Source organism: Colobus angolensis, unplaced genomic scaffold (genome assembly GCF_000951035.1).
Source record: "Colobus angolensis palliatus isolate OR3802 unplaced genomic scaffold, Cang.pa_1.0 Scaffold11, whole genome shotgun sequence".
NCBI lineage: Eukaryota > Metazoa > Chordata > Mammalia > Primates > Cercopithecidae > Colobus > Colobus angolensis.
The window spans coordinates 2632356-2654879 of record NW_012112030.1 but is presented as its reverse complement, the minus strand read 5'-3'; the positions used below and the strand labels follow the sequence as shown (position 1 = coordinate 2654879).

Below are 22524 nucleotides of genomic sequence, written 5' to 3'. Positions count from 1 at the left end.
GGACAGCAGGTGGAGGTAGAGACCCCACACATGCACCCCCAAGCCCAGGGCCCTTACGGGCAGCTGGGTCACTACTCCCCACATGGGTGCACACCCCTGCCCACCATGCATGCACACGGCTTCTCCCTGGGCAGTCCCGTTGCTGAGGGACTATTCCACGTATGTGTGCCCCAAACACACACAGAGACTGGCAATCACACAAGCAAGCTCCTAGAAACATACACACATCACATCCCAGCCCCGTCCCCAAATTACCTACAGCCTGAGACTCATGTGTCAGTACACAGAGCAGAGCGTAGGGAAGTACATGGCCCAGGAGCTCCCCCACGCTCACACCCACACCCTGCTGCAGCGCCCCTCTCCCCAGCAGCCAGCACACTCCGCTGCCACGCACTCCAAGGCCAAGCAGGTGTGTGGAGAATGCCCTGCCTGGGCAGGCCACACACCTCCCTGAGGCCGCCCTGATGGCTGTCTGCCAAGTTGGTCCCCATCCTGACCCGACCCACAGCCCACTTGAGGCCACTTGCCAATTAGAATGGACTCTGCTGGGGCACACTCCCTCGACACTGGTTCCAAGGTGAAGACAGGACTGGCTGGATCAGTATTTCCCAACTGCCTGGGAACGGGGGATGAGGGAGGAGGGGACAGAGCTGCCTCTTCTGCCCATCGGCAGGAAATAGTGCCTCTGGTCTCCATGTCAACAGACCAGACCCAGGGGCAGTGCCTCCACTGGCAGATGGGACCGGTGGCTAAGCCTAGGCTTTAGAAGGAGTGGTGACCCCAGCCTCAGAGTGGAGGCCAAAGCAGGTGAACTTGCTGTAAGCACACAATGGTAACAAGCTAAAGCTGGTTTGTGCCTTAATCAATGCAGTGTCCCTCCGCGCTCCTGGCCTAATGAAGGAAATGACAAGTTGATTGCCAGGACAATAAGAAATGACCACAGGAAAGACAAAATGCAGACACTGTATCTACAAGCAGACAAGTCTGGTTAATTAGTTTAAGATGAGTCAGCAGCCCAGGGAGATGGGAGGATTTTTAAATCAGCTACAGATAAAAATCAAGAATTTAAGAAGTATGGTCAACTTTTCTTGCTACATGAGATGTGAAAAGTTAATTCCAGCCTTGAATGACCTCCAGAGCCAACATAAGGGGTGACTTAGCAAATGGTCTGTGGGATTGCGAGGACACTGTTGAAAGTCCTGCCCACAGCTCCACATGGTGCCCTCTTTGCGAAGAGCCTCGGGAGAGACTTCTTTCTGCCCCCAGTCCCAGGGCTTTTCATGAAATAGCGTTCGGCTCCTATCATGGCTTTCAGAACTGCTCAGGTTTCCTTTTGCTTTAGCTTCAAAGAAGCTCAGAGTCAAAATTCTGGCCCATGGTAGCAACTGCACGGCATCTCATAGTATGCATGTTATGAGCTGACTTTATTCCCTGGCTTCATTTGATCTTTATTTCATCATTACCTGTTCCTCCTCACTTCCTCATTCATTCTCTTTCTGTCCTATTGCTTTCTAACTCTTCCTGCAAAGCTTCAGATACTTGTAGGAAACAAAGGAGGAAAATTATTCCCAAACTTTTAAAGATCACATGGGATTTTTAAAAACCACTGATACATGGCTCCCACCTGCTAGACATTCTAGGGTGTAATTTAGGTGCCAAGAGTTTTTAAAGCTCCCCAGGTGATTCTGGCAGGCATCAAAATTTGATATGAGTGGATGCACAATACCCTCATCACCTTGGCTCACTCTTCTTAACCAACCTTATTCTCTCTAACCGTAAACACTCCTAACCACCCATCTACCCCCAGTTCTCAAATTCTCATTCTCTCTCACGCCCATCCAAAACTCCCTTCTACACTTCAGGTCCAAATGCAAACTCTACATGTGCCATAAAATCTCCCCTACTGTTCCAGTTTACACTGGTTCCAGTTCACATTGATCTCTCTTTCTCTAGTGCACTTAGGAGATTTAGAGCGATGGGCCTCTGTGCCACTGGAGGAGATCACACCTCTCACTGCTTCTGCATGTTTAGAATGGTTTGATATTGTGAAACCACAATTCTGCGACACCACTCGGCATTTGTAGGTGAAAGGGAGGGAGCACCTTGCAGAGTCAGAAAAGGCATATAGAAGGGGTTTTATGCAATGAATGGCCTGTCAGCTCAGGCATGCCAATCACCGGTGTCCTCAGGGAAGCTATGAACTCTGTGTCCTACTCAGGCCAACATAAGAGAAGCAGCAAAGGAAAACTGCTGCTCTCAACTGAAATCTGAGGGAAGCTTGATCAGCCTGGACATGAGCTCAGAACAAAGGATGGGGAGACCGGGCTTCACTGTGGGGAGGTGAAAGGGTGCCATGTGCAGACACTGCTCCAGGGGCTGAGGGGTGAGAAGCGCTGCCCGCCAGGCCAGCCCATGCAGGGCAGCTGGACACTCAGGGGAGAAGGTGCTGGGCTCTTAGTACAAGAAGTCCCGGCCGGGCGCGGTGGCTCAAGTCTGTAATCCCAGCACTTTGGGAGGCCGAGACGGGCGGATCACAAGGTCAGGAGATCGGGACCATCCTGGCTAACACGGTGAAACCCCGTCTCTAGTAAAAACCATACAAAAAAATTAGCCGGGCGTGGTGGCGGGCGCCTGTAGTCCCAGCTACTCAGGGGGCTGAGGCAGGAGAATGGCGTAAACCCGGGAGGAGGAGCTTGCAGTGAGCTGGGATCCGGTCACTGCACTCCAGCCTGGGTGACAGAGCAAGACTCTGTCTCAAACAAAAAAAAAAAAGAACAAGAAGTCCCTCACCTGGGGCCTTATACCAAAGAAAGTAAGGATCAAGAGTCTCACCAGGCCGGGCAGCGCTCCTATCTACCTTGAGCCTAATCAGAGTAGCAGGACCTAGTATCCAACCCAGAAAAGATTGAGTGGAATGATCCCCAATGAAAGAACTGGAGAAAGTGCTATGAAATCACAAGAAGGAAAAAAAATACGTAGCTGCCCTCAAGAGTTTATTTGAAATAAATAGGTTTGGTTTGCTAACATGTCTCTATTGACTAAATACTGTGTGAAACGTCTCTGAATCTTTGCAACTTGGTTACGCCTTATATTCCCCGCGAATCCTCACTTCCACCTACTTGCTGTAGTGAATCACAGAAGAACACTGAAAAAGGCCTCTGCAAGTCCAAATGCGGCGGCTCACACCTGTAATCCCAGCACTTCCGAAGCTGAGCCAGGATGAGTGCTTGAGCCCGGGAGTTCAAGACCAGCTTGAGCAACAAAATGAGACCTTGTCTCTATAAAAAAATCTTAAAAATAGCCAGCATACTGGCATGCATCTGCTCCTCGGGGGGCTAAGGCAAGAGGATTGCTTGAGCTCAGGAGTTCCAGGCTCCAGTGAGCTATGATTACCACTGTTCTCCAGCTTAGGCGACAGAACAGGACCCTGCCTCCCCCTCCCAAAAGCCTCTGCAGTTGTTTTCAGAGAAAGCAGGGAAGAAGGGAGCCAGTCCCAGAAAAAAGAAAACATAAGAGACGGTGTAGGTGGTGGCCGCGCAGGAGGAGAGGAAGCCAGACTGAATCCCTGGGGGCATCAGAGGAGCTGGCCTCTGTCAGAAAACCCTGGGAAGCCCCTCAGGGGCTCCCCCTAATTATGTGCAACTCTAAAGTCACAAGACTAATGTTTTTTAAAGCATCAAACATCTGAGGAGAGGGGTGAGGGCCATGGTTAGCGCACAGACTGGAATCTTGCCTCCTGGATGTAAACCCTGGCTCCACTTACTTTCTAGCTGTGTGAACTGGGGTAAGGCACTTGAACTCTCTGTGCCTCTGTTTCCTTGCCTGTAAAGGGGATAATTCTGGTACCCATTTCATTGGTTGTTTATGATGGCTAAATGAGTTAATATGCGTAATCCCCCAGCACGGTGCCTGGCACACGATGAGAGCACCCTGTGTTTGTTATAACTATTATTACCATCACATATATTGAAATAAGCTCTGCACTTTCACATAGGGTTCGGAGACCACAAACTTCTTCCAAGAAAGCACTAGTGGAATCCTCTGAGAATTGCCTTAAAAGCCTGTGGCACAACCTTTTGACTTTTTTCAAATGTGACCAATCTATGGCCTTTGAGAGTGGGTTTAATGTTTAAAAACTTAGAATTATATCCAGAGCCAACTTTGGCAAAAGTGGATGATGAAGTTGAGTAACACTGAACAGGGTCAAAAGCAAGTTATGTCCAAAAAATAACAAAAATAAATGCACCTCATGAATTGGCTCTGAAAGCAATTCTAAGAAGGGGTTCCAAAAACCACTTTCAACAACATCAGCATCATTTGCGATTTTTAATAACGTGGGAGAATACTTGTTTTATAATATGAAGTGTAAATATCAGGTCACAAAATAGGTTAATCCTAACTCTATAAAAAGGAAAAATTAGGCATAGAAAAAAGACTAGAACAGAAAATTTCATATTATCAGTGGTTTCCTCTCTGATGAAATTATGGCTGATTTTTCTTTGTCTTCTTTTTTTTTTTTTTTTTTTTTTTGAGACAGAGTCTTGCTCTGTCTCCCAGACTGGAATGCAATGGTGTGATCATGGCTCACTGTAGCCTCGGCCTCCCAGGCCCAAGAGATCCTCCTACCTCAGCCTCCCAAGTAGCTGGGACTACAGGCAAGTGCTACCATGCCCAGCCAATTTTTTTTATTTTTTGTAAAGACAGAGTCTCAGTATGTTGCCCGGGCTGGTCTCAAACTCCTGGGCTCAAGTGATCCTCCCGCCTCAGCCTCCCAGTGTGTTGGGATTGCAGGCATGAGCCACTGTGCCTGGCCTGATTTTTCTTCTTTAAAAGAAATATTTGATATTTATTTTCTGGTTTTTCTACAATTATGCAACTCAAAAGTTGAAAATAAAATTGCACCATTGGTAAAGGACCATGACCGGGAACCTTTCGGACCATGGCCAGGTTGCTTTGAAGGGCAGCACTCCATCTGACTGTAATGCTTTGCATATTTGCATATTTTTTTAGACATATTCTTGTGACTGCACACACAGCACATAATTTTACATGTAATAGTGCCAATTCTCTCCTTGGGGATAGGGACAGTATCTATCCTATAAATCATTTAGATCATCTTAGGACAGTGCTAATACATAGTAGGTGCTTAGTAAATGCTTGATAGCTTCACCACAGAGGATCCTAGGTCCAGGGCTAATTTGATATTGCTTGGGGCTGGGGAAGGAGGCATCATCAGGAAAAACAAACACTTCTAAACCCACACTGACTTTATGATTCCAGGAATAAGCACCCCTACAATGACACAAGGCTCATGTTCTTCACAAGGGAAAGTGAGTGATCCAAAGGGAGAGAGGGATTGGTCCGTAGCTGTCAACTAAGGCAGGTATCACAGAGGAACAGAACCCATTGCTCCACCCACCTTGTCCTCTCCCAGAGGTAGAGGGGGAGGATACCTGTCCCAACCCACTCACCTGCCACCTTCCCCTCCCTGCCCAGCCCCACCAGGCTTACGTACTGGAGTTTCGGTGGGAGCTGGCCAGGCTGTGTCCAGCCATCTCAGGCGGGGGCTGGTGCCCACGGTGCAGGAACTGCTGGGAGCTGAGCACGTGGCTGGGGTGGGCAACCCGGTTCATGCTGTGCAGGACATTGACCTGGGCAGAGGGAGGCCTCCATGGGCACACACGCTTCTCCCAGGTCCTCCCCACTTCCCTAGAGCCCAGTCCCATCTCCTAACTACTGCCCCCATCTCCTTCTTCTCCACCCATCGCAGGGTCCAGCAGCCCTGCAAGCTGCCATGTCCATGCCCACCAGCTAACATTTTGAGTCCATGCCACCTCAGCTCATTTCTGGGGGTGGGTAACTGCGGAAGGAAGGAGACTCTCTGGGTACCTCCACGATGAATTCATTGCTGGAGTAACGGCCATTCATTTCCGAGCAGGAAAGCCGGAATTTCCTGGCGTAGAGGGCAGCTCCATGTCGCAGCCGATAACGAGCCTGCCTCAGGATCTCTTCATACACAGTGATGCTCTCCACCCCTGGAGATGAGGAAGCACCTCAGGGCAGGTCCAGTAGAGGCAGGACCCTCTCTGCTGGACTCCCACCAGCTGACACCACACAAGCTGTAGAGTGAGTCAGCCCCATCTCTGCAGAAGTGCGACCTGAGGTCAAAGGGAGAGATGCTCCACTCCATCCCTGCCCGCTCTGCCTAACTAGGATGGAGAGATCAAGGCTCCGTTTCCTGCTCTGTAGGTTCTGAGGAGGAATGGAAAGAAGGAGATAAAGACATCCTGAAAGACAGAAAGGGAGATGGCAAGCAGGAGGGAATCTGAGAAAGAAGAAAACACAGAAGTCCTCAGTGAGCCCTGGAAAGGAGTGGAAATAGAAGGGAACTGGTTATCTCCACCTTCTCCATTCTCCCTCCTGGCTTCCTTTGGAAACTACCAAATCATCACTCCCACTATTCACTAAGAGATGAGCACTTCTTGTAAAGCTCTGGTGTGCACGTGAGATAAGAGAGCTGTACAACAGAGATGACCAGTAACAAACAGCTAGAGGGTTAGAAAGCTGGGCAGAGATGAGCCGAAGGAGGAGAGGAAGGAGAGAAGCCTGAATGGAAACAGGAGTGGGACCAGAGGTGGAGGTGACCCAGGCTATGCAGAGGAGCAGGAAGAGAGAAGCATTCGGAGCCTAAACCCAGCACACCTCCCCTAGGGACAATCGAAGCCAGAGGATCTTCCAGGCTAGGAAAATGCAAAACAGCACTTGTCCACATCCCTGGACCTGGAGGGAGGACCCTCTGGGCTTCCCAGGCCCTTACGTTTTAGGAGGGGCACACACACACAGAGGACAGGCCCTCAGGCCCCACTGACCAGCAATGGTGAGGTAGGCGGATGTGTTGGTGAGCTCCAGCCCTCGCTGCTGCACGGAGGTCGTGTCCAGGAGCAGGCTTTCCCGCTCGGGGTCCAGGTCATCCCCCACCAGAGAAATTTCACAGCCATCCAGGTTGTGCACAATCTCATCCGACATGCGTGTGTCTGTCACTGGGTTGGGGAGAGCAGGGTCTGGGTCAGAGCCAAAGGGCCCACAGGGGTTCTGAGCCCCAGCCATCCCCTCACCACCACTCTCCCCCACTTTCCAGGGTCAGGGAAAGGGAAGGCAGCATCATTTCCAAGAATATCATTATGCAGCAATTCATTTCCACCCACGGGTTTCCCGCTTGCTCTCCTTCTCAAAGGTAAGTTGTTTAATCAAACAAACACAGGATGGAGTCACTTTCTGCTTCCAGCCCCAGGAGTTCTCCCGCACTCTGGCTTCAGACACTGGCTGGTTCTCTGGATGGTGTTACTCCCCGGAGTCATCCTTACCTGTGCCCTGCCAACTTTCATCCTTTTTGGCCTCCACCTGGTGAGAAATGGAGCAGGTGATTTGAAGATCAGGGAACAAAGGGACGCCCTCCGTTCCCTCAAAGTCCACGGCTGGGCGGGCAAAATGGGCAGTGCCACTCAGCAGGATCTGGGGGGCATCGGGCTGAAGGACCACCACATAGCCCTCCACTTCAGGGATGGACACACAGGACTCTTCACTGAAGCATCTGTGTGAGAAAGGAGGAGAAGCAACATGTGACCCCAACACTTCCTCCCTGAAAACCTACATTCTGTTTCACTCCCTGCCCCAGCTACCTCTATCATAGAGCATCTCACGTCAGGGAGGGGCAGGGGAAGAAAGGGGGTCATGCCTCTGCACCCCAACCCCCACAGCAGTTGAAGGGGGACATATCCTTTCCTGGTAGGATGTCACCAAGGAAAATGTCGAGGACAGAAAGTCAGGTAACCCCAACCTGTGGGTGTGATCACACCATCAATGCCTTACCCCAGGACTATGGAGTACCTATAAATGCTGTTTTAATGAAAAATAAAGCAAACTGAACTGACAAACATGTATATATACACACACAGTTCTTTATCCAGGAGTTTAAAAATACATGGGAACAGTATACTCTCTAGCACATATGCGCCCAAAATTATTCAACACTAAAAGTAGAGGGTGGACATCTACCAAAGGATGTCCTCCTCTGTGGTGTGTCTTTCACTCCCTTCAGTAGCGGGGAAACACACTTTGGTAGGTGAGATCATCTGGCCACCTTGGACCTAGATCCACTGTCTCATGAAGCTTTAGGATCCAGGCACCAGGACAAGCTATCCCTAGAGGACGCCGTTGAGCCAGACCAACTAACAGCACGGCTGCTCAGGAGTGATGCTCTCAGGATCACATTTAGCCCCACCTTTTACCAGAAATACCAACACCTCACAATCAATAGCCCTTGCCAGTTATGAAGCCTTTTTCCCATATTATTTCTTTTGTTCGTTTGTCTGTTTTTTGTTTTTTGGAGTTTTTTTTTTTTTTTTTTTTTTTGGTGGAGTTTCACTCTTGTTGCCCAGGCTGGAGTACAATGGTGTAATCTTGGCTCACTGCAACCTCTGCCTCCTGGGTTCAAGCGATTCTCCTGCCTCAGCCTCCAGAGTAGCTGGGATTATAGGGCACACGCCACCACGCCCAGCTAATTTTTGTAGTTTTAGTAGAGACGGGATTTCATCATATTGGTCAAGCTGGTCTTGAACTCCTGACCTCAGGTGATCCGCCCGTCTCGGCCTCCCAAAGTGCTGGGATTACAGTCGTGAGCCACCACACCTGGCCCATATTATTTCATTATAACCTCACTTCTGTGCTGTAAAATGCCGAAAGCTCAGGCTGGGCATGGTGGCTCATGCCTGTAATATTGGCACTTTGGGAGGCTGAGGCGGGAGGATCCCTTGAGTTTAGGAGTTCAAGACCAGCCTGGGCAACATAGTAAAACCCCGTCTCTACAAAAAATACAAAAATTATCCAGGTAAGGTGTCAGACACCTGTAGTCCCAGCTACTCAGGAGGCTGAGGTAGAAGGAACACTTGAGCCCAGGAGGCAGAGGTTGTAGTAAGCCAATAAGATCATGCCACTGCACTCCAGCCTGAGTGACAGAGTGAGACCCTATCTCAAAAACAAAAACAAAAACAAAAAGAAAGAAAAGAAAGACAAAGAAAACAAAAGAGTCAAGGCTTGAACCATTCCTCTCCTTCCAGGTCCACTGATTTTTGTTTTGTTTTGTTTTGTTTTGCAGAGTCTCGCTCTGTTGCCCAGGCTGCAGTGTAGTAGCGCCATCTCAGCTCACTGCAACCTCTGCCTCCTGGGTTCAAGCGATTTCGTGCCTCAGCCTCCGGAGTAGCTGGGACCACAGGCATGCGCCACCACGCACGGCCCAAGTCCACTGATCTTTCCACTAAACCACAGGCACCATATGGGGCCTGGGTTTGCACCAAGGAAATTTATGTGTAAAGACCTTTCCCCACTTGAACAAGCAGACTTCACAGTGGAGTTAGCGATGCAGGAGCAGGGACTCTGATCCACATGCTGGTGCTAGTGGAAACAATTTTGCAGAGAGGACTGTAATTATTAGTGTTACTGAGCATGCCCAGCTTGAATGCTGGAGCAAAAAGGGAGAAGGCATAATCTCAGCAGGCGTGATGAGCTCAGAGCCCCTGAAGCTGCCAATGCCCATGATGTGCTGAGTTCCTGTGCCACATGGAGCAGGGCCTATTACAATCTGCACTGTCATCCAGACAGGCCTAGGGCAAAGCCCCTTGGGAAACAATCCCAGATGACCCTGAAGGCACAGACTCCAACAGACATCCTCCCTGCAATGAGCAATGCTGTGCTGTGCTGCCGCTCTGGGAATCCCAAGGGGAACAGCGGGCCTGACCCAAAGGCACTGCTGGTCTGGTAGAGAGACTAGACATGGCACACAAAAGTTAAAACAAAGGCAAATATGGTCATCACCATATGAGTGCAACAAATAACTAGAAGAGTTCAGAGGAGGGAGAGGTTAGTTCTGGCTAAGATAAGAGGAGGGTGCTTGGAAAAGGAAGGTAGGAATGACCAGAGAAAGTAGCAACTGAGCTAGCCTTTGAAGGAGGATAGCACTGACCCAGAGTGGATGGCAAGAAGCTTGCCATCTCTCTAAGGAGAGTAGAGGAATATGAGGCAGGAACGACCAGGAGCCAGATGGCTGGTGGCTTTAAATGCCATGATAAGATCTGACTTTTTTTCTCTAACTTTTTAGAGACAGGGTCTCACTGTCACCCAGGCTGGAGTGCAATGGTGCAATCATGACTCACTACAGCCTTGAACTCCTGGGCTCAAGTGATTCTCCCACCTCAGCCTTCTGAGTAGCTGCGACTACAGGCATGCAGCCTGTTGGTTGTCCAGGCTGGTCTCAAACTTCTGGCCTCAAGTGATCCTCTCACCTTGGCCTCCCAAAGTGCTGGGATTACAGGTGTGAGCCACTGCGCCCAGCACATTTGACAGTTTTATGCAGTGGGCAAGAGGAAGCCACTCACATCTTTTCCATCAGGGAAGTGTGAGGGTGAAAACTCACAAGATCACTCACTTAGCCTCAGAGTGGAGGATAAATGAAATTAGAAGACTAGAGATAGGCCAGCTAGTTAAGAGGCAATGGGCCAGACAAGAGGTAATAAGACCTGGGCTAGAATAATAACAGCAGCAAAAGAAAGAGGGGACAGATTTCAGACACCCAGCACAGAGGTAGGGTCCAGGTGACCTGGCAACTGATGGGCAGTGGAGAATCAAAGATGACTCAGAGCTTTCAAGCTCTGGGTAACTACAAGGACAGAGACACCACTAGAGAGAGAGTTCAGGGGGAGGGCTGTTTGGGACTGCAGTTGATTATTTCAGCATTAGCTCATTTGGTCAAGGTGCTGGCAGAACTTCTACATAGAGGCTACAGGAAGCAGAAGCAGGTGGAAAGTCAAAAGCTGTGGAAAGAGGACAATACTAGAGAAAAAGATGTGGTATCTATCTGTCCGGGGATCAATGCCACAAGTAGATGGGCTTTCCAAGAAAATACTAAAAAAAGCCGGGCGCAGTGGCTCAAGCCTGTAATCCCAGCACTTTGGGAGGCCGAGACGGGCGGATCACGAGGTCAGGAGATCGAGACCATCTTGGCTAACACGGTGAAACCCCGTCTCTACTAAAAAATACAAAAAACTAGCCGGGTGACGTAGCGGGCGCCTGTAGTCCCAGCTACTCGGGAGGCTGAGGCAGGAGAATGGCGTAAACCCAGGAGGCGGAGCTTGCAGTGAGCTGAGATCGGGCCACTGCACTCCAGCCTGGGTGACAGAGCGAGACTCCATCTCAAAAAAAAAAAAAAAAAAAAATACTAAAAAAAAAAAAAAACTTAAGGAAAACCTGCATTTAGGCATTGACCAAATAGTTGCATAAATCTGGCTTTAAATAGACAGACATCCAAGAACTGAAAACTGGAAGCTACAAAAGCCACATGGACAGGGGCAAGGAGAAGCATCAGGGAAAGGGAAGTGTTGCTAGGTACCTGTCTGTCTCTGTTGCATGCACACACACACACACACACACACACACACACACACATCCCTCTATATTTTCTCCCATCACCTCAGGGAAGTATAAGGATAGCACCAACCATGTAGTAACCTTAGATATGGAGAAATGTAAACTCCGTTTCTTAACCTCATAGAGAAAACATCAAGGCCCCTTTCCTCATAGGCAGCTTCCAAGCCCTTGGATAAACCTCTATCCTGGGCATGAAAAAGATAGGAGGAATTCAGATGAGCCACTCAGCAAAGAAAATGTCAACTCCTCCCCATGCAGGAACTCCCCTTGCAGAGCTCCACCCTAGGCCAAAAACCAGAGCCCTCCCTTCTGACATGGCTCCTGAGCACTGGAGGGAACGAGGCAATGCCTTGGCTTCTGAGGGATTATGCCTTTCATAACTGAATGACAGCACTTTAACAACTGGAGCTCTGACTGGGACATGGTGGGGTGCATACTCAGCAATCAGCTGTACCCACATTAACTCATCTGCCTGTGACCTTCAGCTCCATACCCTGAACCAGCAAATTCCCAAAAGCCACGGTCCAGGCCCTTCCACAGCTCTAACTCTGAGGCCTGATGATCACACCCAGTGATCACAGCCCCTCTAGGGCTCAGAGCGCTCTCCCCTCTAAACCCACCCCTCCCAGGATAGGGGCAAATTTGAGATGTTTATCTTCATATAGCTCACAGAGAAACTGAGGCAGAATGGGGGATGGGGTAACAAGATTGGAACGCAGAAATCCTGACTCCTAAAGCATGTCATTCACCCACTAGATGGCAGCATCTCCTAAAAACCGCCCATCAACCATAATAAGGGGTGAAAATGCCTTCCTGTAATAGCCAGCATTTAAGCAGCATCAGCTCTCTGCTAGGCATTTGATCCAGATTATATCATGTAGTTATGATAACAATTCCATGAGTTACTCTATTGCTATCACTACTTTATAGCATTTGCCCAGTGCCAAAAAGCTAGCAACAGACCCTATGCTCTTAACTATCATACTTTCATTGCCTCTCAATTAATCTGTATTTTTAAACATGGAATATATACTCAAACCTTGAAATAATCTACAATTTTTCTTTTAAAGACACCAAAAGTCATTCACTTAGAATTCAGAGGTCAGCAAACTTTCCTTTTTTTCTTTTTTTTTGAGACAGAGTCTCGCTTTGTAGCCCAGGCTGGAGTGCAGTGGTACAATCTCCGCTCACTGCAACCTCCACCTCCCAGGCCCCAGTTCAAGCAATTCTCCTGTCTCAGCCTCCCAAGTAGCTGGGATTACAGGCATGTGCCACCACGCCCAGCTAATTTTTGTATTTTTAGTAGAGACGGGGTTTCACCATGTTGGCCAGGCTGGTCTTGAACTCCTCGTGATCCGTCTGCCTCAGCCTCCCAAAGTGCTGGGATTACAGGTGTGAGCCACCATGGCCGTCCAGCAAACTTTTTCTATGAAGGATTAGATAGTTCTGTTTGCAGGGCCATATGATCTCTGTTCCAACTACCCACAGTTCTGCCATCCCAGTGTGAAAGCAGCCATAGACATATGCAAACGAATGGGCACTGGTGTGTTCCAATACAACTATTTACAGAAACAGGCGGCAGGCCAGATTTGGCCTAGGACTGCCAACCCCTAGACTTAGGTCATCGTATGTGACCTTGCAAGAGCTTGGTGAAGCAAGATTAAAACAAGTGAAGCAGCCAGGACTCACCATTTGCCCAGGGTTATCCAAGCAATTCATATTGAGTCAGAATTAATGTCAGGTCTCCCCATTCCCAATCCTGTGTCCCACTTTACGTATCAGCACAGAGGCATAGAGGAGATCAAAGCCCAAAAACCCTAGAAGTGTGACTTGGTAGAAAGAGTAACGGATTGATTGTTGAGAAATCTGAGTGTAGTCCAGACTCCTCTACCAATATTGCTCTGTGAGGGCCCAGTCTCCTCATCCATAAAACAAAAGAGGTATGCCTAGCTCTAGGTGATGCCTTAGGCCAAGGACCTGTGACACAGTCTGGCTCTGCTCAATGATTTGCCCTGCCCCACCCAACACTCACTTGACGGCAGTGGTGAGGCGCAGGGGCCTGACGCCGGGCGTGGCAAAGCGCAGAGTGTTCATGTAAGCCACGTGCTGCAGGGCATGGTTGAAGGTCTCCACATCATCCCCCTCCAGGGTGAGCAGGGACTGTGAGGGGTTCACGTGGACCTGGGCCCCAGATACAGATACAGCTGAGAGCAGGGCCAGGAGATGGGAGAGGAAAGGAGCAGAGGTAGAGGGGTAGGGCAAGGGGGAGGGGCAGGGGGCATGCGGGGAAGAACAGGGCTAGAGGATGGGGCAATACCTTCATGCCTTTGCCCAGGCTCTCGAAATCCCTATAGTCCAGCCCCTCCCGACATGCATAGAGGCACTCGATGACCTCACGGCTCTCCAGGCGACCTGAGCGCACGCTGAAACCAGCCAGGTAGCCATGGAAATAGTGGTGGATCGGCAAAGGGTCTCCTAGGGTGGGAACACAGGCGCGGGACGGAAGGTGAGAAGAGAGGAGGACGGAAAAGGGTGAAGGCGGAGAGAAAGGGAAAGGAGAGAAACAGCAGAAGAGTCGAGAAAGAAAACAAAAAGGAGAAATGTGGAAACAAAAAAAAAAGGAAAAAAGAGAGATGAGAGGTGAAGGAGAAGCGAAGAGAAGGGGGGAGGCTGGAGAAGGGAGAAAATGAGACAAAAGAAGACAGAATAAAGCCAGGGGAGAAGAAAAAGGGTGAAAAGTAGAAGCAACAAAGACGAGAGGGAGGAAGAAAAGGAAACAGGACCAACAGGAGGAAAGAGTCAAAACAAGGAGGAAGGGGGAGGTGGCAGGAGAGGACGTCTTTCCAGACATGCAGGGAGACCGGGATGGATGTGAGCGAGCTTCACAGATGCCCAGACCTTCCCCTCCTGCGTGTCTGACTCCTGACTCCTGCCACCTCCCTTCTGCCATATGGAAAGACACCAAGAGAACCCCATTCTTCGTTCTGTGGGCAGGACAGGACACCCAGAACCCAGCCCAGCTGCCTCTGGCCTTACCACTCCAGGAGCCCCTGCCCTGCTGTAGTTCTTGGAGGCTCTGCCCCCTGGTGGCCTAGGAGGCTGTCACAGGCTGGATAGGATTTGGGGTGGAAAAGGGATCTCAGAACACAAAGTGAGGATGAGAACTCTCTGGTCTCCAGTTCTTACACACAGAGTACCTTGGGTGATGTCTGTACTGTTGTCTCCCTTTTCCTTCTCTTTGTTCTTCTCCTCTAGGGATAAAAAAAAAACAGTGGTGATGACTTCAGGGATGTGGAGAGATTGACAGAGAGGAATGAGACGTCTTCCTCTCATCCCCATGAGTGCTCTCATGTTCACATGGGACTCTGACCCTCCCGTGTATAACCTGCAACCTCTCAGCTCAACCCCAACCCTTCTTTTGTCATGTCCCAAACTCTCCAGCCTCTGTTAGAGACAAACCCCCAAATACGATATACTGCTGAGGAAACACGTGGGCTCTGGTAAGACAGGCAGGCACATGTGTACACACACACTCCCAAGAGGAGAAAAGTTTTTTAATGGCTTAAAAGTTGAAAGACTGAGGACACTCTAAGGGGTTACTCTCCTTGAGCAGGGGAACAGGCTATGGAAGTCATCATCACTTTGATAGAACAAAGTGGAAACGGGCTGGAGTTACAGAGAGTCTGGGGATGCCTGAGAAATTAATTCCTCCGAGTCAGAGGTGGTGACCCATTGGATTAGTAGGAGATATGGGAGGGAGGCTGTGGTCCCTTCCATGGAGATCTTCAGTCACCCTGCCCAGCTGCAGAGAGATGCATGAGGTGGCCTCAGCCGCCACGTCAGACTGCCCTTGCTCCTCACCAGCCTACCTCCCTTCCCAAATCCTAAACCACTGGAGTCTTCACTGAGAAGCTCAGAGGGACTTACCAGTCCAGCAGGCCCCAATCATGAGAGCAGGCTCCCTTCGGGGCGGGTGGATGAGGCCATTGTCATGGATGAGGGCAGGGTCGAAGGAGATGCCATCGGTGTAGAGTGTGACCGTGGGGAACTCGAGGTTCAGAGCGTAGTGGTGCCACTCATCATCACAGACCTGGGCGAGTAGGGTAGGGGCAAGAGCCTCTCAGGTAATTCCTCTTCAGAGAGCTAACCCCAGGCACTGCCCTGTCTCCTGGGAGACAGGGGACAGTCCCTTTATTCCCAGTTCTACCAACAGGGCTTACTAGTGCTTTGCTGCCTATCCAGCTCAAGGAATAACCTCCTTGTCCAAAATCTATCAGGCAATCAGCCTAGTAGCAAAGATTCCACTCTTCAGGGAAATCTTTAAAGCTATAAATATTCCTAAGAGGAGTAACACACTGTCATGAATAAATTTCCCCCCAAAATTTGTGTATTACGTATGTATGTAAGGCACTGGAAACTCTAGAGATGGGGTTTCCTTCTGTCCCCCAGGCTGCAGTGCAGTGGTGCAATCATAGCTCATTGAAGCCTCAAACTCCTGGGCTCAAGCAATCCTCCCACCTCAGCCTCTGGGGTAGCTGGGACTACAGGTATGTGCCACCACGTCCAGCTAATTTTTTTATTTTTTAGAGATGAGCTCTCACTATGTTGCCTAGGCTGGTCTCAAACCCCCGGCCTCCAGTGATCCTCTCAGCCTCCCAAGTAGCTGGGATTACAGGTTATCTCTAGGGTAGCTTCTAACCCACCATTAAGCACTAAAATAAATATTGCTTCCCTTTGCAGTCTCTCCTAGGGCCAGCCAAGATGGAATGGGGGATGGTCAGAGGAAAAAGAGGCAGAGAGTACTCTGCCTCATCCAGTTCCAAATGTTGGGGCTCCTCAAGGCTCAGACCTAGGCCCTCTTCTCTTTCCTCTCTACACTCTCTTCCTAGAAGTCACCTCATCTGTTGCCATGGGTTTGGGTACCATAGTTATACACTGGTAACTCCAAAATCTGCATCTCCAGCCCAGAATTCTCCTCTGAATGCCAGGTTCTCTGCTTGGATGCCCACAAGTATCTCACATTTAACACATGTAAGATGCAAGTCCATGCCCTTTCCCAACTCCCTCAGTTTCTCCCCAGGCAGAATAAATGCTCCATCATCCATCCAGCTGCTCAAGCGGCTGACACAGGAAACAACTTTGATCTTCCCTTTCCCTCAGCCTCCACATCCAGTCCATCAGCAGGTGCTGTTGATCCCAGGTCCAAACAGAGCTACAGGCTGCAGGTTTCTGTGCAGGACTCTCCGTCTCCGTTGCCACACATCAGTCATGTCCCCAACCCCTTTCATGAAGACTGTTGCAACAGTCCTGTTTACTGTCACCATTAGATCTCTTCAATACATCCATCCCACAGTTGCCAAGGGGATCTTGTTAAAATGTAAATCTGGCCAGGCGCAGTGACTCACACCTCTAATCCCAGCACTTTAGGAGGCCGAGGCAGGCAGATCACAAGGTCAAGAGATCAAGACCATCCTGGCCAACATGGTGAAACCCTGTCTCTACTAAAAATACAAAAATTAGTTGGGCATGGTGGCAGGTGCCTGTAGTCCCAGCTACTAGGGAGGCTGAGGCAGGAGAATTGCTTGAACCCGGGAGGCAGAGGTTGCAGTGAGCCAAGATCACACCACTGCACTCCAGCCTGGTGACAGAGTGAGACTCCATCTCAAAAAAAAAAAAAAAAAAAAATATATATATATATATATATATATACACACACACACACATATACACACACACACATAAATCTGATCAGGTCATGCCTCTGCTTTAAATCCTTCAAAAAACACTTCCCATCTCTCATATGACAAAAATCGAGACTAACCCTGCTGAAAAAGTCCACTGTACAACCTGATCACTGCCCATCTCTGCAATTTATCTCCAGCCTTGTTCACTGTACTCCAACCTCACTGCCCCTCTTTCCATGCTTGGGACATGCTGAGCTCTTTCTTGCCTCAGGGCCTTTGCATCTGCTCTTTCCTCTTCCTGGAACCTTCCCACTCTCTTCCCACAGGCAGCTATTTCTCATCCTTTAGCACTAGGCTTAAATTCCGCCTCAGTCGAGTCCCCCAGGAGCATCCAATCCAAGGTGACTTCTCCTCTCCTTGCCTCCCCCCATGCTCTGCCCCAGTCCCTTGCTTGCTACTTTCAGAGCATTTATCACAATTTATCGTTTTTACATGTCTATTTCCTTTTTAAAAATTTATCTCCCCAACTAAAATGTAAGTTCAATGATGGCAAAGATTTTGTTTCATTCATCGTACCCCCAGAACCTAGCTGAATGACAGAGACTTAGTTGTATTTAATAGATACTGGTTGATTAAATGAGGTTGAATTAAAGAAAGACAGCAAGGGTCACGTTATCAATATTTGCAATGTGTGGTGGGAGGACGGAAATCAAGAAGCAGCAAATGGCAGACTGTCTCTTTAAAAGAGTGCCACAGACAGCAAAACTTTTGTCGATAGCCCTCAATTATCTAGTTTATAAATTATCTGGGCACTTCTCTTTCTCTGTTCTGTTTGTTGTTGTTGTTGTTGTTGTTGTTGTTTTGTTTTTGTTTTTGTTGCCATTTGCTTACTCAGCCACTCCACTAGGACTTACAAGAGAAACAGAAGGAGTGAAAACTCAAATTAGTCCTCACTGGTCTTTGCAGTCAGCCTGGAGAATAAATAATGAAGAGGCTGCAACTCTTGGCTCAAGAGAGGATTTTAAATATTTTATCCATTTTTATTTATCCCTCCATAATCAGGGCTGATAATAGTGAGAATTAACATATACAGAGGGAGTGCTTTTCAGTCTACAAGGGTCTATTACGTCATTTAATCCTAATGACTCTGAGATACAGAATTCTTTTTATCCCTATTTAACAGGGTTTTTTTTAACCCTGAAGTTTATACATATTAACGAAGATTTCATAGCCAGCAAATTCCCTTGGCAAGACTCAAACCCAATCTGTGTACCTCAGAATGACTTATCTTGATAACTGCCTGAGAGTCAGGGACATATACTGTTAAAGTCCTATTTAAGAGAGAGATGGGATAAAACAGGGAGGAAATAGATGGTTGGTCAAGTTTGCTGTTAGTAGTCATTTGTTCCTTTTTTTTTTTTTTTTTTTTTTTTTAATCCAGAAGTGCTTTCTGCAGGGAACAAGCCTTGGAAAAAGGGAACAAGAGGACCTGGGAGTAGAATGATCACAGGCTGAAAGTGGAGAAGCAAAGAGAGCGCAAGGGGGAACCCAGAAAATGCTGACCCTGCCCAGAGAAGGGTCACATCTACTCAGCCCTCGCAGGAGCCTGGCTCTGGCCTCACCTGCTCCAGCTTCCAGAGGAACTTGACTGGGCGGGCACTCTCCAGCAGGGGCCAGTAGAGGAAGGCAATCCTACAGCCATGGACAGTCAGCGAGTAGTGAGAGAAGCCATCCTCTGAGGGCACAGGAAGGGGACGGGGTCAAGTACAGAGGCTGAGGCCAGAACAAGTTCAAAGCAGCAGGAAGGAGAGGACGCTGGATTCTCTTAATCCTCTCTCATTCCCTCATTCTCTAGCGTTTCTCTCTCTCTCTCTCTCTCTCTCTCTCTCTGTCTCTCTCTCTCACACACACACACACACACACTCCAGTCCAAGTGATAACCTGGGCTTCTGAGGCACCCTGGCTAGCTGAGCGGGGAGCGTCAGCGGGCCCACTCCCTCACCAGCTCATCAGTCCTTTGGTTAATACATACATCATGGGTGACAACCCTTTTCAAAAGAGTTGTCAAGGTCAAGGGAAATGAGGTTGGAGAAGTGGCTAGAAATGAAAGAGCAGGTCAAGACTGAGCCCTCTCCAGTGGAGTAGGCCCTTCAGTTGAGGGAAGAACAGGCCTCGGAGATGGGGCCAACCAGTCCCAAGATGGGAAGATGAAAGAATGGGGCACACCATTACCCAGGCTTTCCCACTGCAATGGAGGGGCTTTAATGGGAGAGGAGATAGGGGGTGGGGGCAGCCTACCACATGGTGGTAAGTTGATTGGGCAACTGAAAATGAGAGTAGCAGCAAGGAATCCCATTGCACTCTGACCGCAGTAGGATCCAACATGTCATGTTCGGGATAAAGCACAGAATCAAGGCATATCGCACCTGGCACTTGCACCTCACAAATGAAGAGAGGGGAAGTGACCTGTTCACAGTCACACAATGGGCAGTGACAGAGGCAGGAAAAGAAGACAGTTTCCCTCTCTGAGGGGAGGCTCACCATTCTGGACAGTGTTACATACAATGGTTTCCTCTTCCTTCTTGCCCTTGTTGGGAGTTACGCCATGCTTCATCCAGAAGGACAGGGTGAAGTGGTCACTGAGGCTGTCCTGGGGCCCAGAACCCAGTCCACTGGGGCCACCCAAGGGCACCTGCACAGCCTGGGTGCCATTGAACCAGTAGATCAGGCTGCTGTCCTGGCTGTAGTGCACCGAGAGTCCTGCTGTCCAGTTGGCATTGGGGCCAGGCATGGGCAACAGATCCACCTCCCCAGTGGCAGCACCTGTGGGAGCCCCAGGAGGCACAAGTGTCAGAGCCAAGAAGTAGCAGATGGTGAAATGGGCAGGAGGCAGGGAAAGAGGGACTGATGGGAAAAGATTTCCTGCAGCGTATCTCGCCACCTCTTGTGGCCTTTCAAAGACAAGAGAGGGATGAACTCTCTTCTAAGAGTATCTCTCCAGTTAACCCATTCTCCAGCTCTTCATCTCTCCCCACCGTTGTTCCACCATGCATCTCGTGACTGTCTGGTGCAACGACTATGCATTTTTGCCAAAGACATATGTACCTGCCTTTTGGGCCACAGAAGCTAACCATGTGTCACAACCTCTATGGATAAACGCCTGTGGATGGCTGGAGGTGACATAAAGTAGAGTCTTGGAGAAGTTTGGACAGAGGTTGGATGAGAAGGGTTGGGCCTGAGGCAGTGTTGGGAGCACACCTACCGCAGAGTTTCCGCAGCGCCCGCTCTGAGTAGTTGTCACGGTCGCAGCCCTTGGCCACGTGGCTGGTCTGCAGCTCTATGGTGGCCTGAATATTCCAGAGTGGTTCATCACAGGTCTCCAGGCGGATACCAGGGAACAAAGCCAAACTCCCAGCGCCTGGTGCATATTCGATCCTTTTGTTCCAGCCTGCATGGGTGAGACAGAGAGGGCGATGGGGAGAGAGAAGGGTAAAGCAGCCTCCCCTCTCCGTGCTCCTCTTGCCATGTCCATGGACAGTTTGGGACTCCTGGCAGGGTGGCCTGGCTAGAGGAGATAGCTGCAAATCTGCCCCAATATCCTCCAAGCCCTAGCCTAGACCCCATGATTGTCAGAAGGGACAGAAAGAGAGACGAAGAAAAAAGAGGATTCACAAGATGGGGCCCAGCGCTGGGCTCTCACCTTGCCAGCTGGGTTTACAGGTGGGCTTCACCTGAATCTCCACCTCAGCATCATCTGCCGCCCGCTTCTTCCCACAGTCATAAGCCGTCACTGTAAACTTATAGAGCCGCTCACCACTGTACTGCAGCTTCTCTGTGTTCTCAATGTTCCCTGGGGTGGGGTCAGGAGGACAGAGCGTTAGAGCACTGGAGAAAGCCCAGGGCAGACAGGGGAGGATGTGCGAGTTCATCGGGCAGTAGGCAGGTTAGGCAGCAGGACGCTGGGAAAAGGCATCTGGGAAGGGAAGGCTCCATTTGGGAAGAAGGGTGAGGCGAGGGTCTGAGGGGTGAAAGTGGAGAGTGGAACCCCGAGTTGTCCTGAGGGAGGTGGGTGCACAAGGGGAACTGGGTGGCCAGGGAAGCCAGGGGCAGACTCACCATCGTTGTCAATGAGGAAAGGGGTGTTGGGTGTTAGAATCTCGTAGTAGCAGATCTGGCTGTACTGGGGGGAGCAGTCACCATCAATGGCTTCCACCCGCAGGATACGATCATACAGCTTTCCCTCTGTCACAGCCGCACGGTACAGCCGCTCCACAAACACTGGGGCAAACTCGTTCACATCGTTGACCCGCACATGCACAGTGGCCCTGCACATACCAGAGGGCAGGAGGAATGGGGACACGTCAGCCAGCCTCGATATTATACATCGAGATACAGCCTTGATACAGCACACCGAGGTACAGCCTCGATACAGTACATCAAGATACAGCCTTGATATGACACACGGAGGGACAGATTCGATACCGTACACCGAGCTATAGCTTCGATACTGTACACCAACGAACAGCCTCAATATGGGCACAACGAGATACAGCCTCAATACTGTACACCAAGGTACAGCCTCGACACGTACACCCATATGCCAGAAAGGAGCAAGCAGGAATCCCGACCGGGAGCCAGAGCAGGAGGGAGCCTGCCCATCTATCCCCGAGACTGAGGCAGCCAGCACGCTCCTCCCCACCCCACAGAGCACCAAGCTGCATCAAAGCCATGCCAGGGAGAGGACAACACCAGGGGGAGGGCCCGAAGAAAGGGGACTGATGTAGGGGGTAAGGAACAAGCCCCAGGGGTACTCAGGAGCTGATTTTGATGACTTCTGTGCAGAATGCTATGGATAAGGATGCCAAGAGGAAGGCTAAGGCATAAAATCCAGCAGGGCCTTCCTTCACAACAGTCAGCTCCGGGGGGATAACCGAGGAAGATGCAGAGTAAAAGCCAAATTAAAACCAGCCATAAGAAGGGAAATGGCATTTGTACAAAGGTCACAAGTCATCTGACACATCTGAAGAGCACGTGTGGGCAGCGCTGCCTCCCGTGCATGTGGCCCCTCCGTAGTCATGCGCCAGGGCAAGCAGAGCTGGGTCGAGGCCCTTCATACTGAGCCCTGCCCCCAGCCAAGACGCAGGCTCCCAGGCCCCAGGGGCAAGGGTCCTATCTTCAAATGGGAAACTGAGTCACAAAGAGCATTTTTATCTCTAGTGCCTCTTAGTGGCTCAGGCATCCTGACTGAAGATCTTTCTCTTATTCTCAAATAAGAAGTTAGCTGGCAACAGGCGTAGGTGTCCCAGACCCGAGCCTCTTTCTTGCTACAACCATCCCCTGCCCACCCTCACCTAGAGCTATA

The 22524-nt window shown here is 49.9% G+C and overlaps 1 protein-coding gene across 2 annotated transcripts in view; it reads right to left on the bottom strand.

Moving 5' to 3' along the window:
- Window positions 1–22524, bottom strand: part of CLSTN3 (calsyntenin 3) — a 29767-nt gene that overhangs the window by 2662 nt on the left and 4581 nt on the right. For both annotated transcript variants that reach the window (XM_011952537.1, XM_011952532.1), the window contains 13 exons: window positions 21279–21487; window positions 20863–21012; window positions 20425–20610; window positions 19704–19985; window positions 18785–18897; window positions 15406–15568; window positions 14676–14729; window positions 13796–13953; window positions 13511–13659; window positions 7365–7591; window positions 6870–7040; window positions 5890–6035; window positions 5516–5651 (listed from right to left, as the gene is read on the bottom strand). In XM_011952537.1, the coding sequence (XP_011807927.1) occupies window positions 5516–5651; window positions 5890–6035; window positions 6870–7040; window positions 7365–7591; window positions 13511–13659; window positions 13796–13953; window positions 14676–14729; window positions 15406–15568; window positions 18785–18897; window positions 19704–19985; window positions 20425–20610; window positions 20863–21012; window positions 21279–21487 (2144 nt within the window). The remainder of the gene's footprint in view (window positions 1–5515; window positions 5652–5889; window positions 6036–6869; window positions 7041–7364; window positions 7592–13510; window positions 13660–13795; window positions 13954–14675; window positions 14730–15405; window positions 15569–18784; window positions 18898–19703; window positions 19986–20424; window positions 20611–20862; window positions 21013–21278; window positions 21488–22524) is intronic.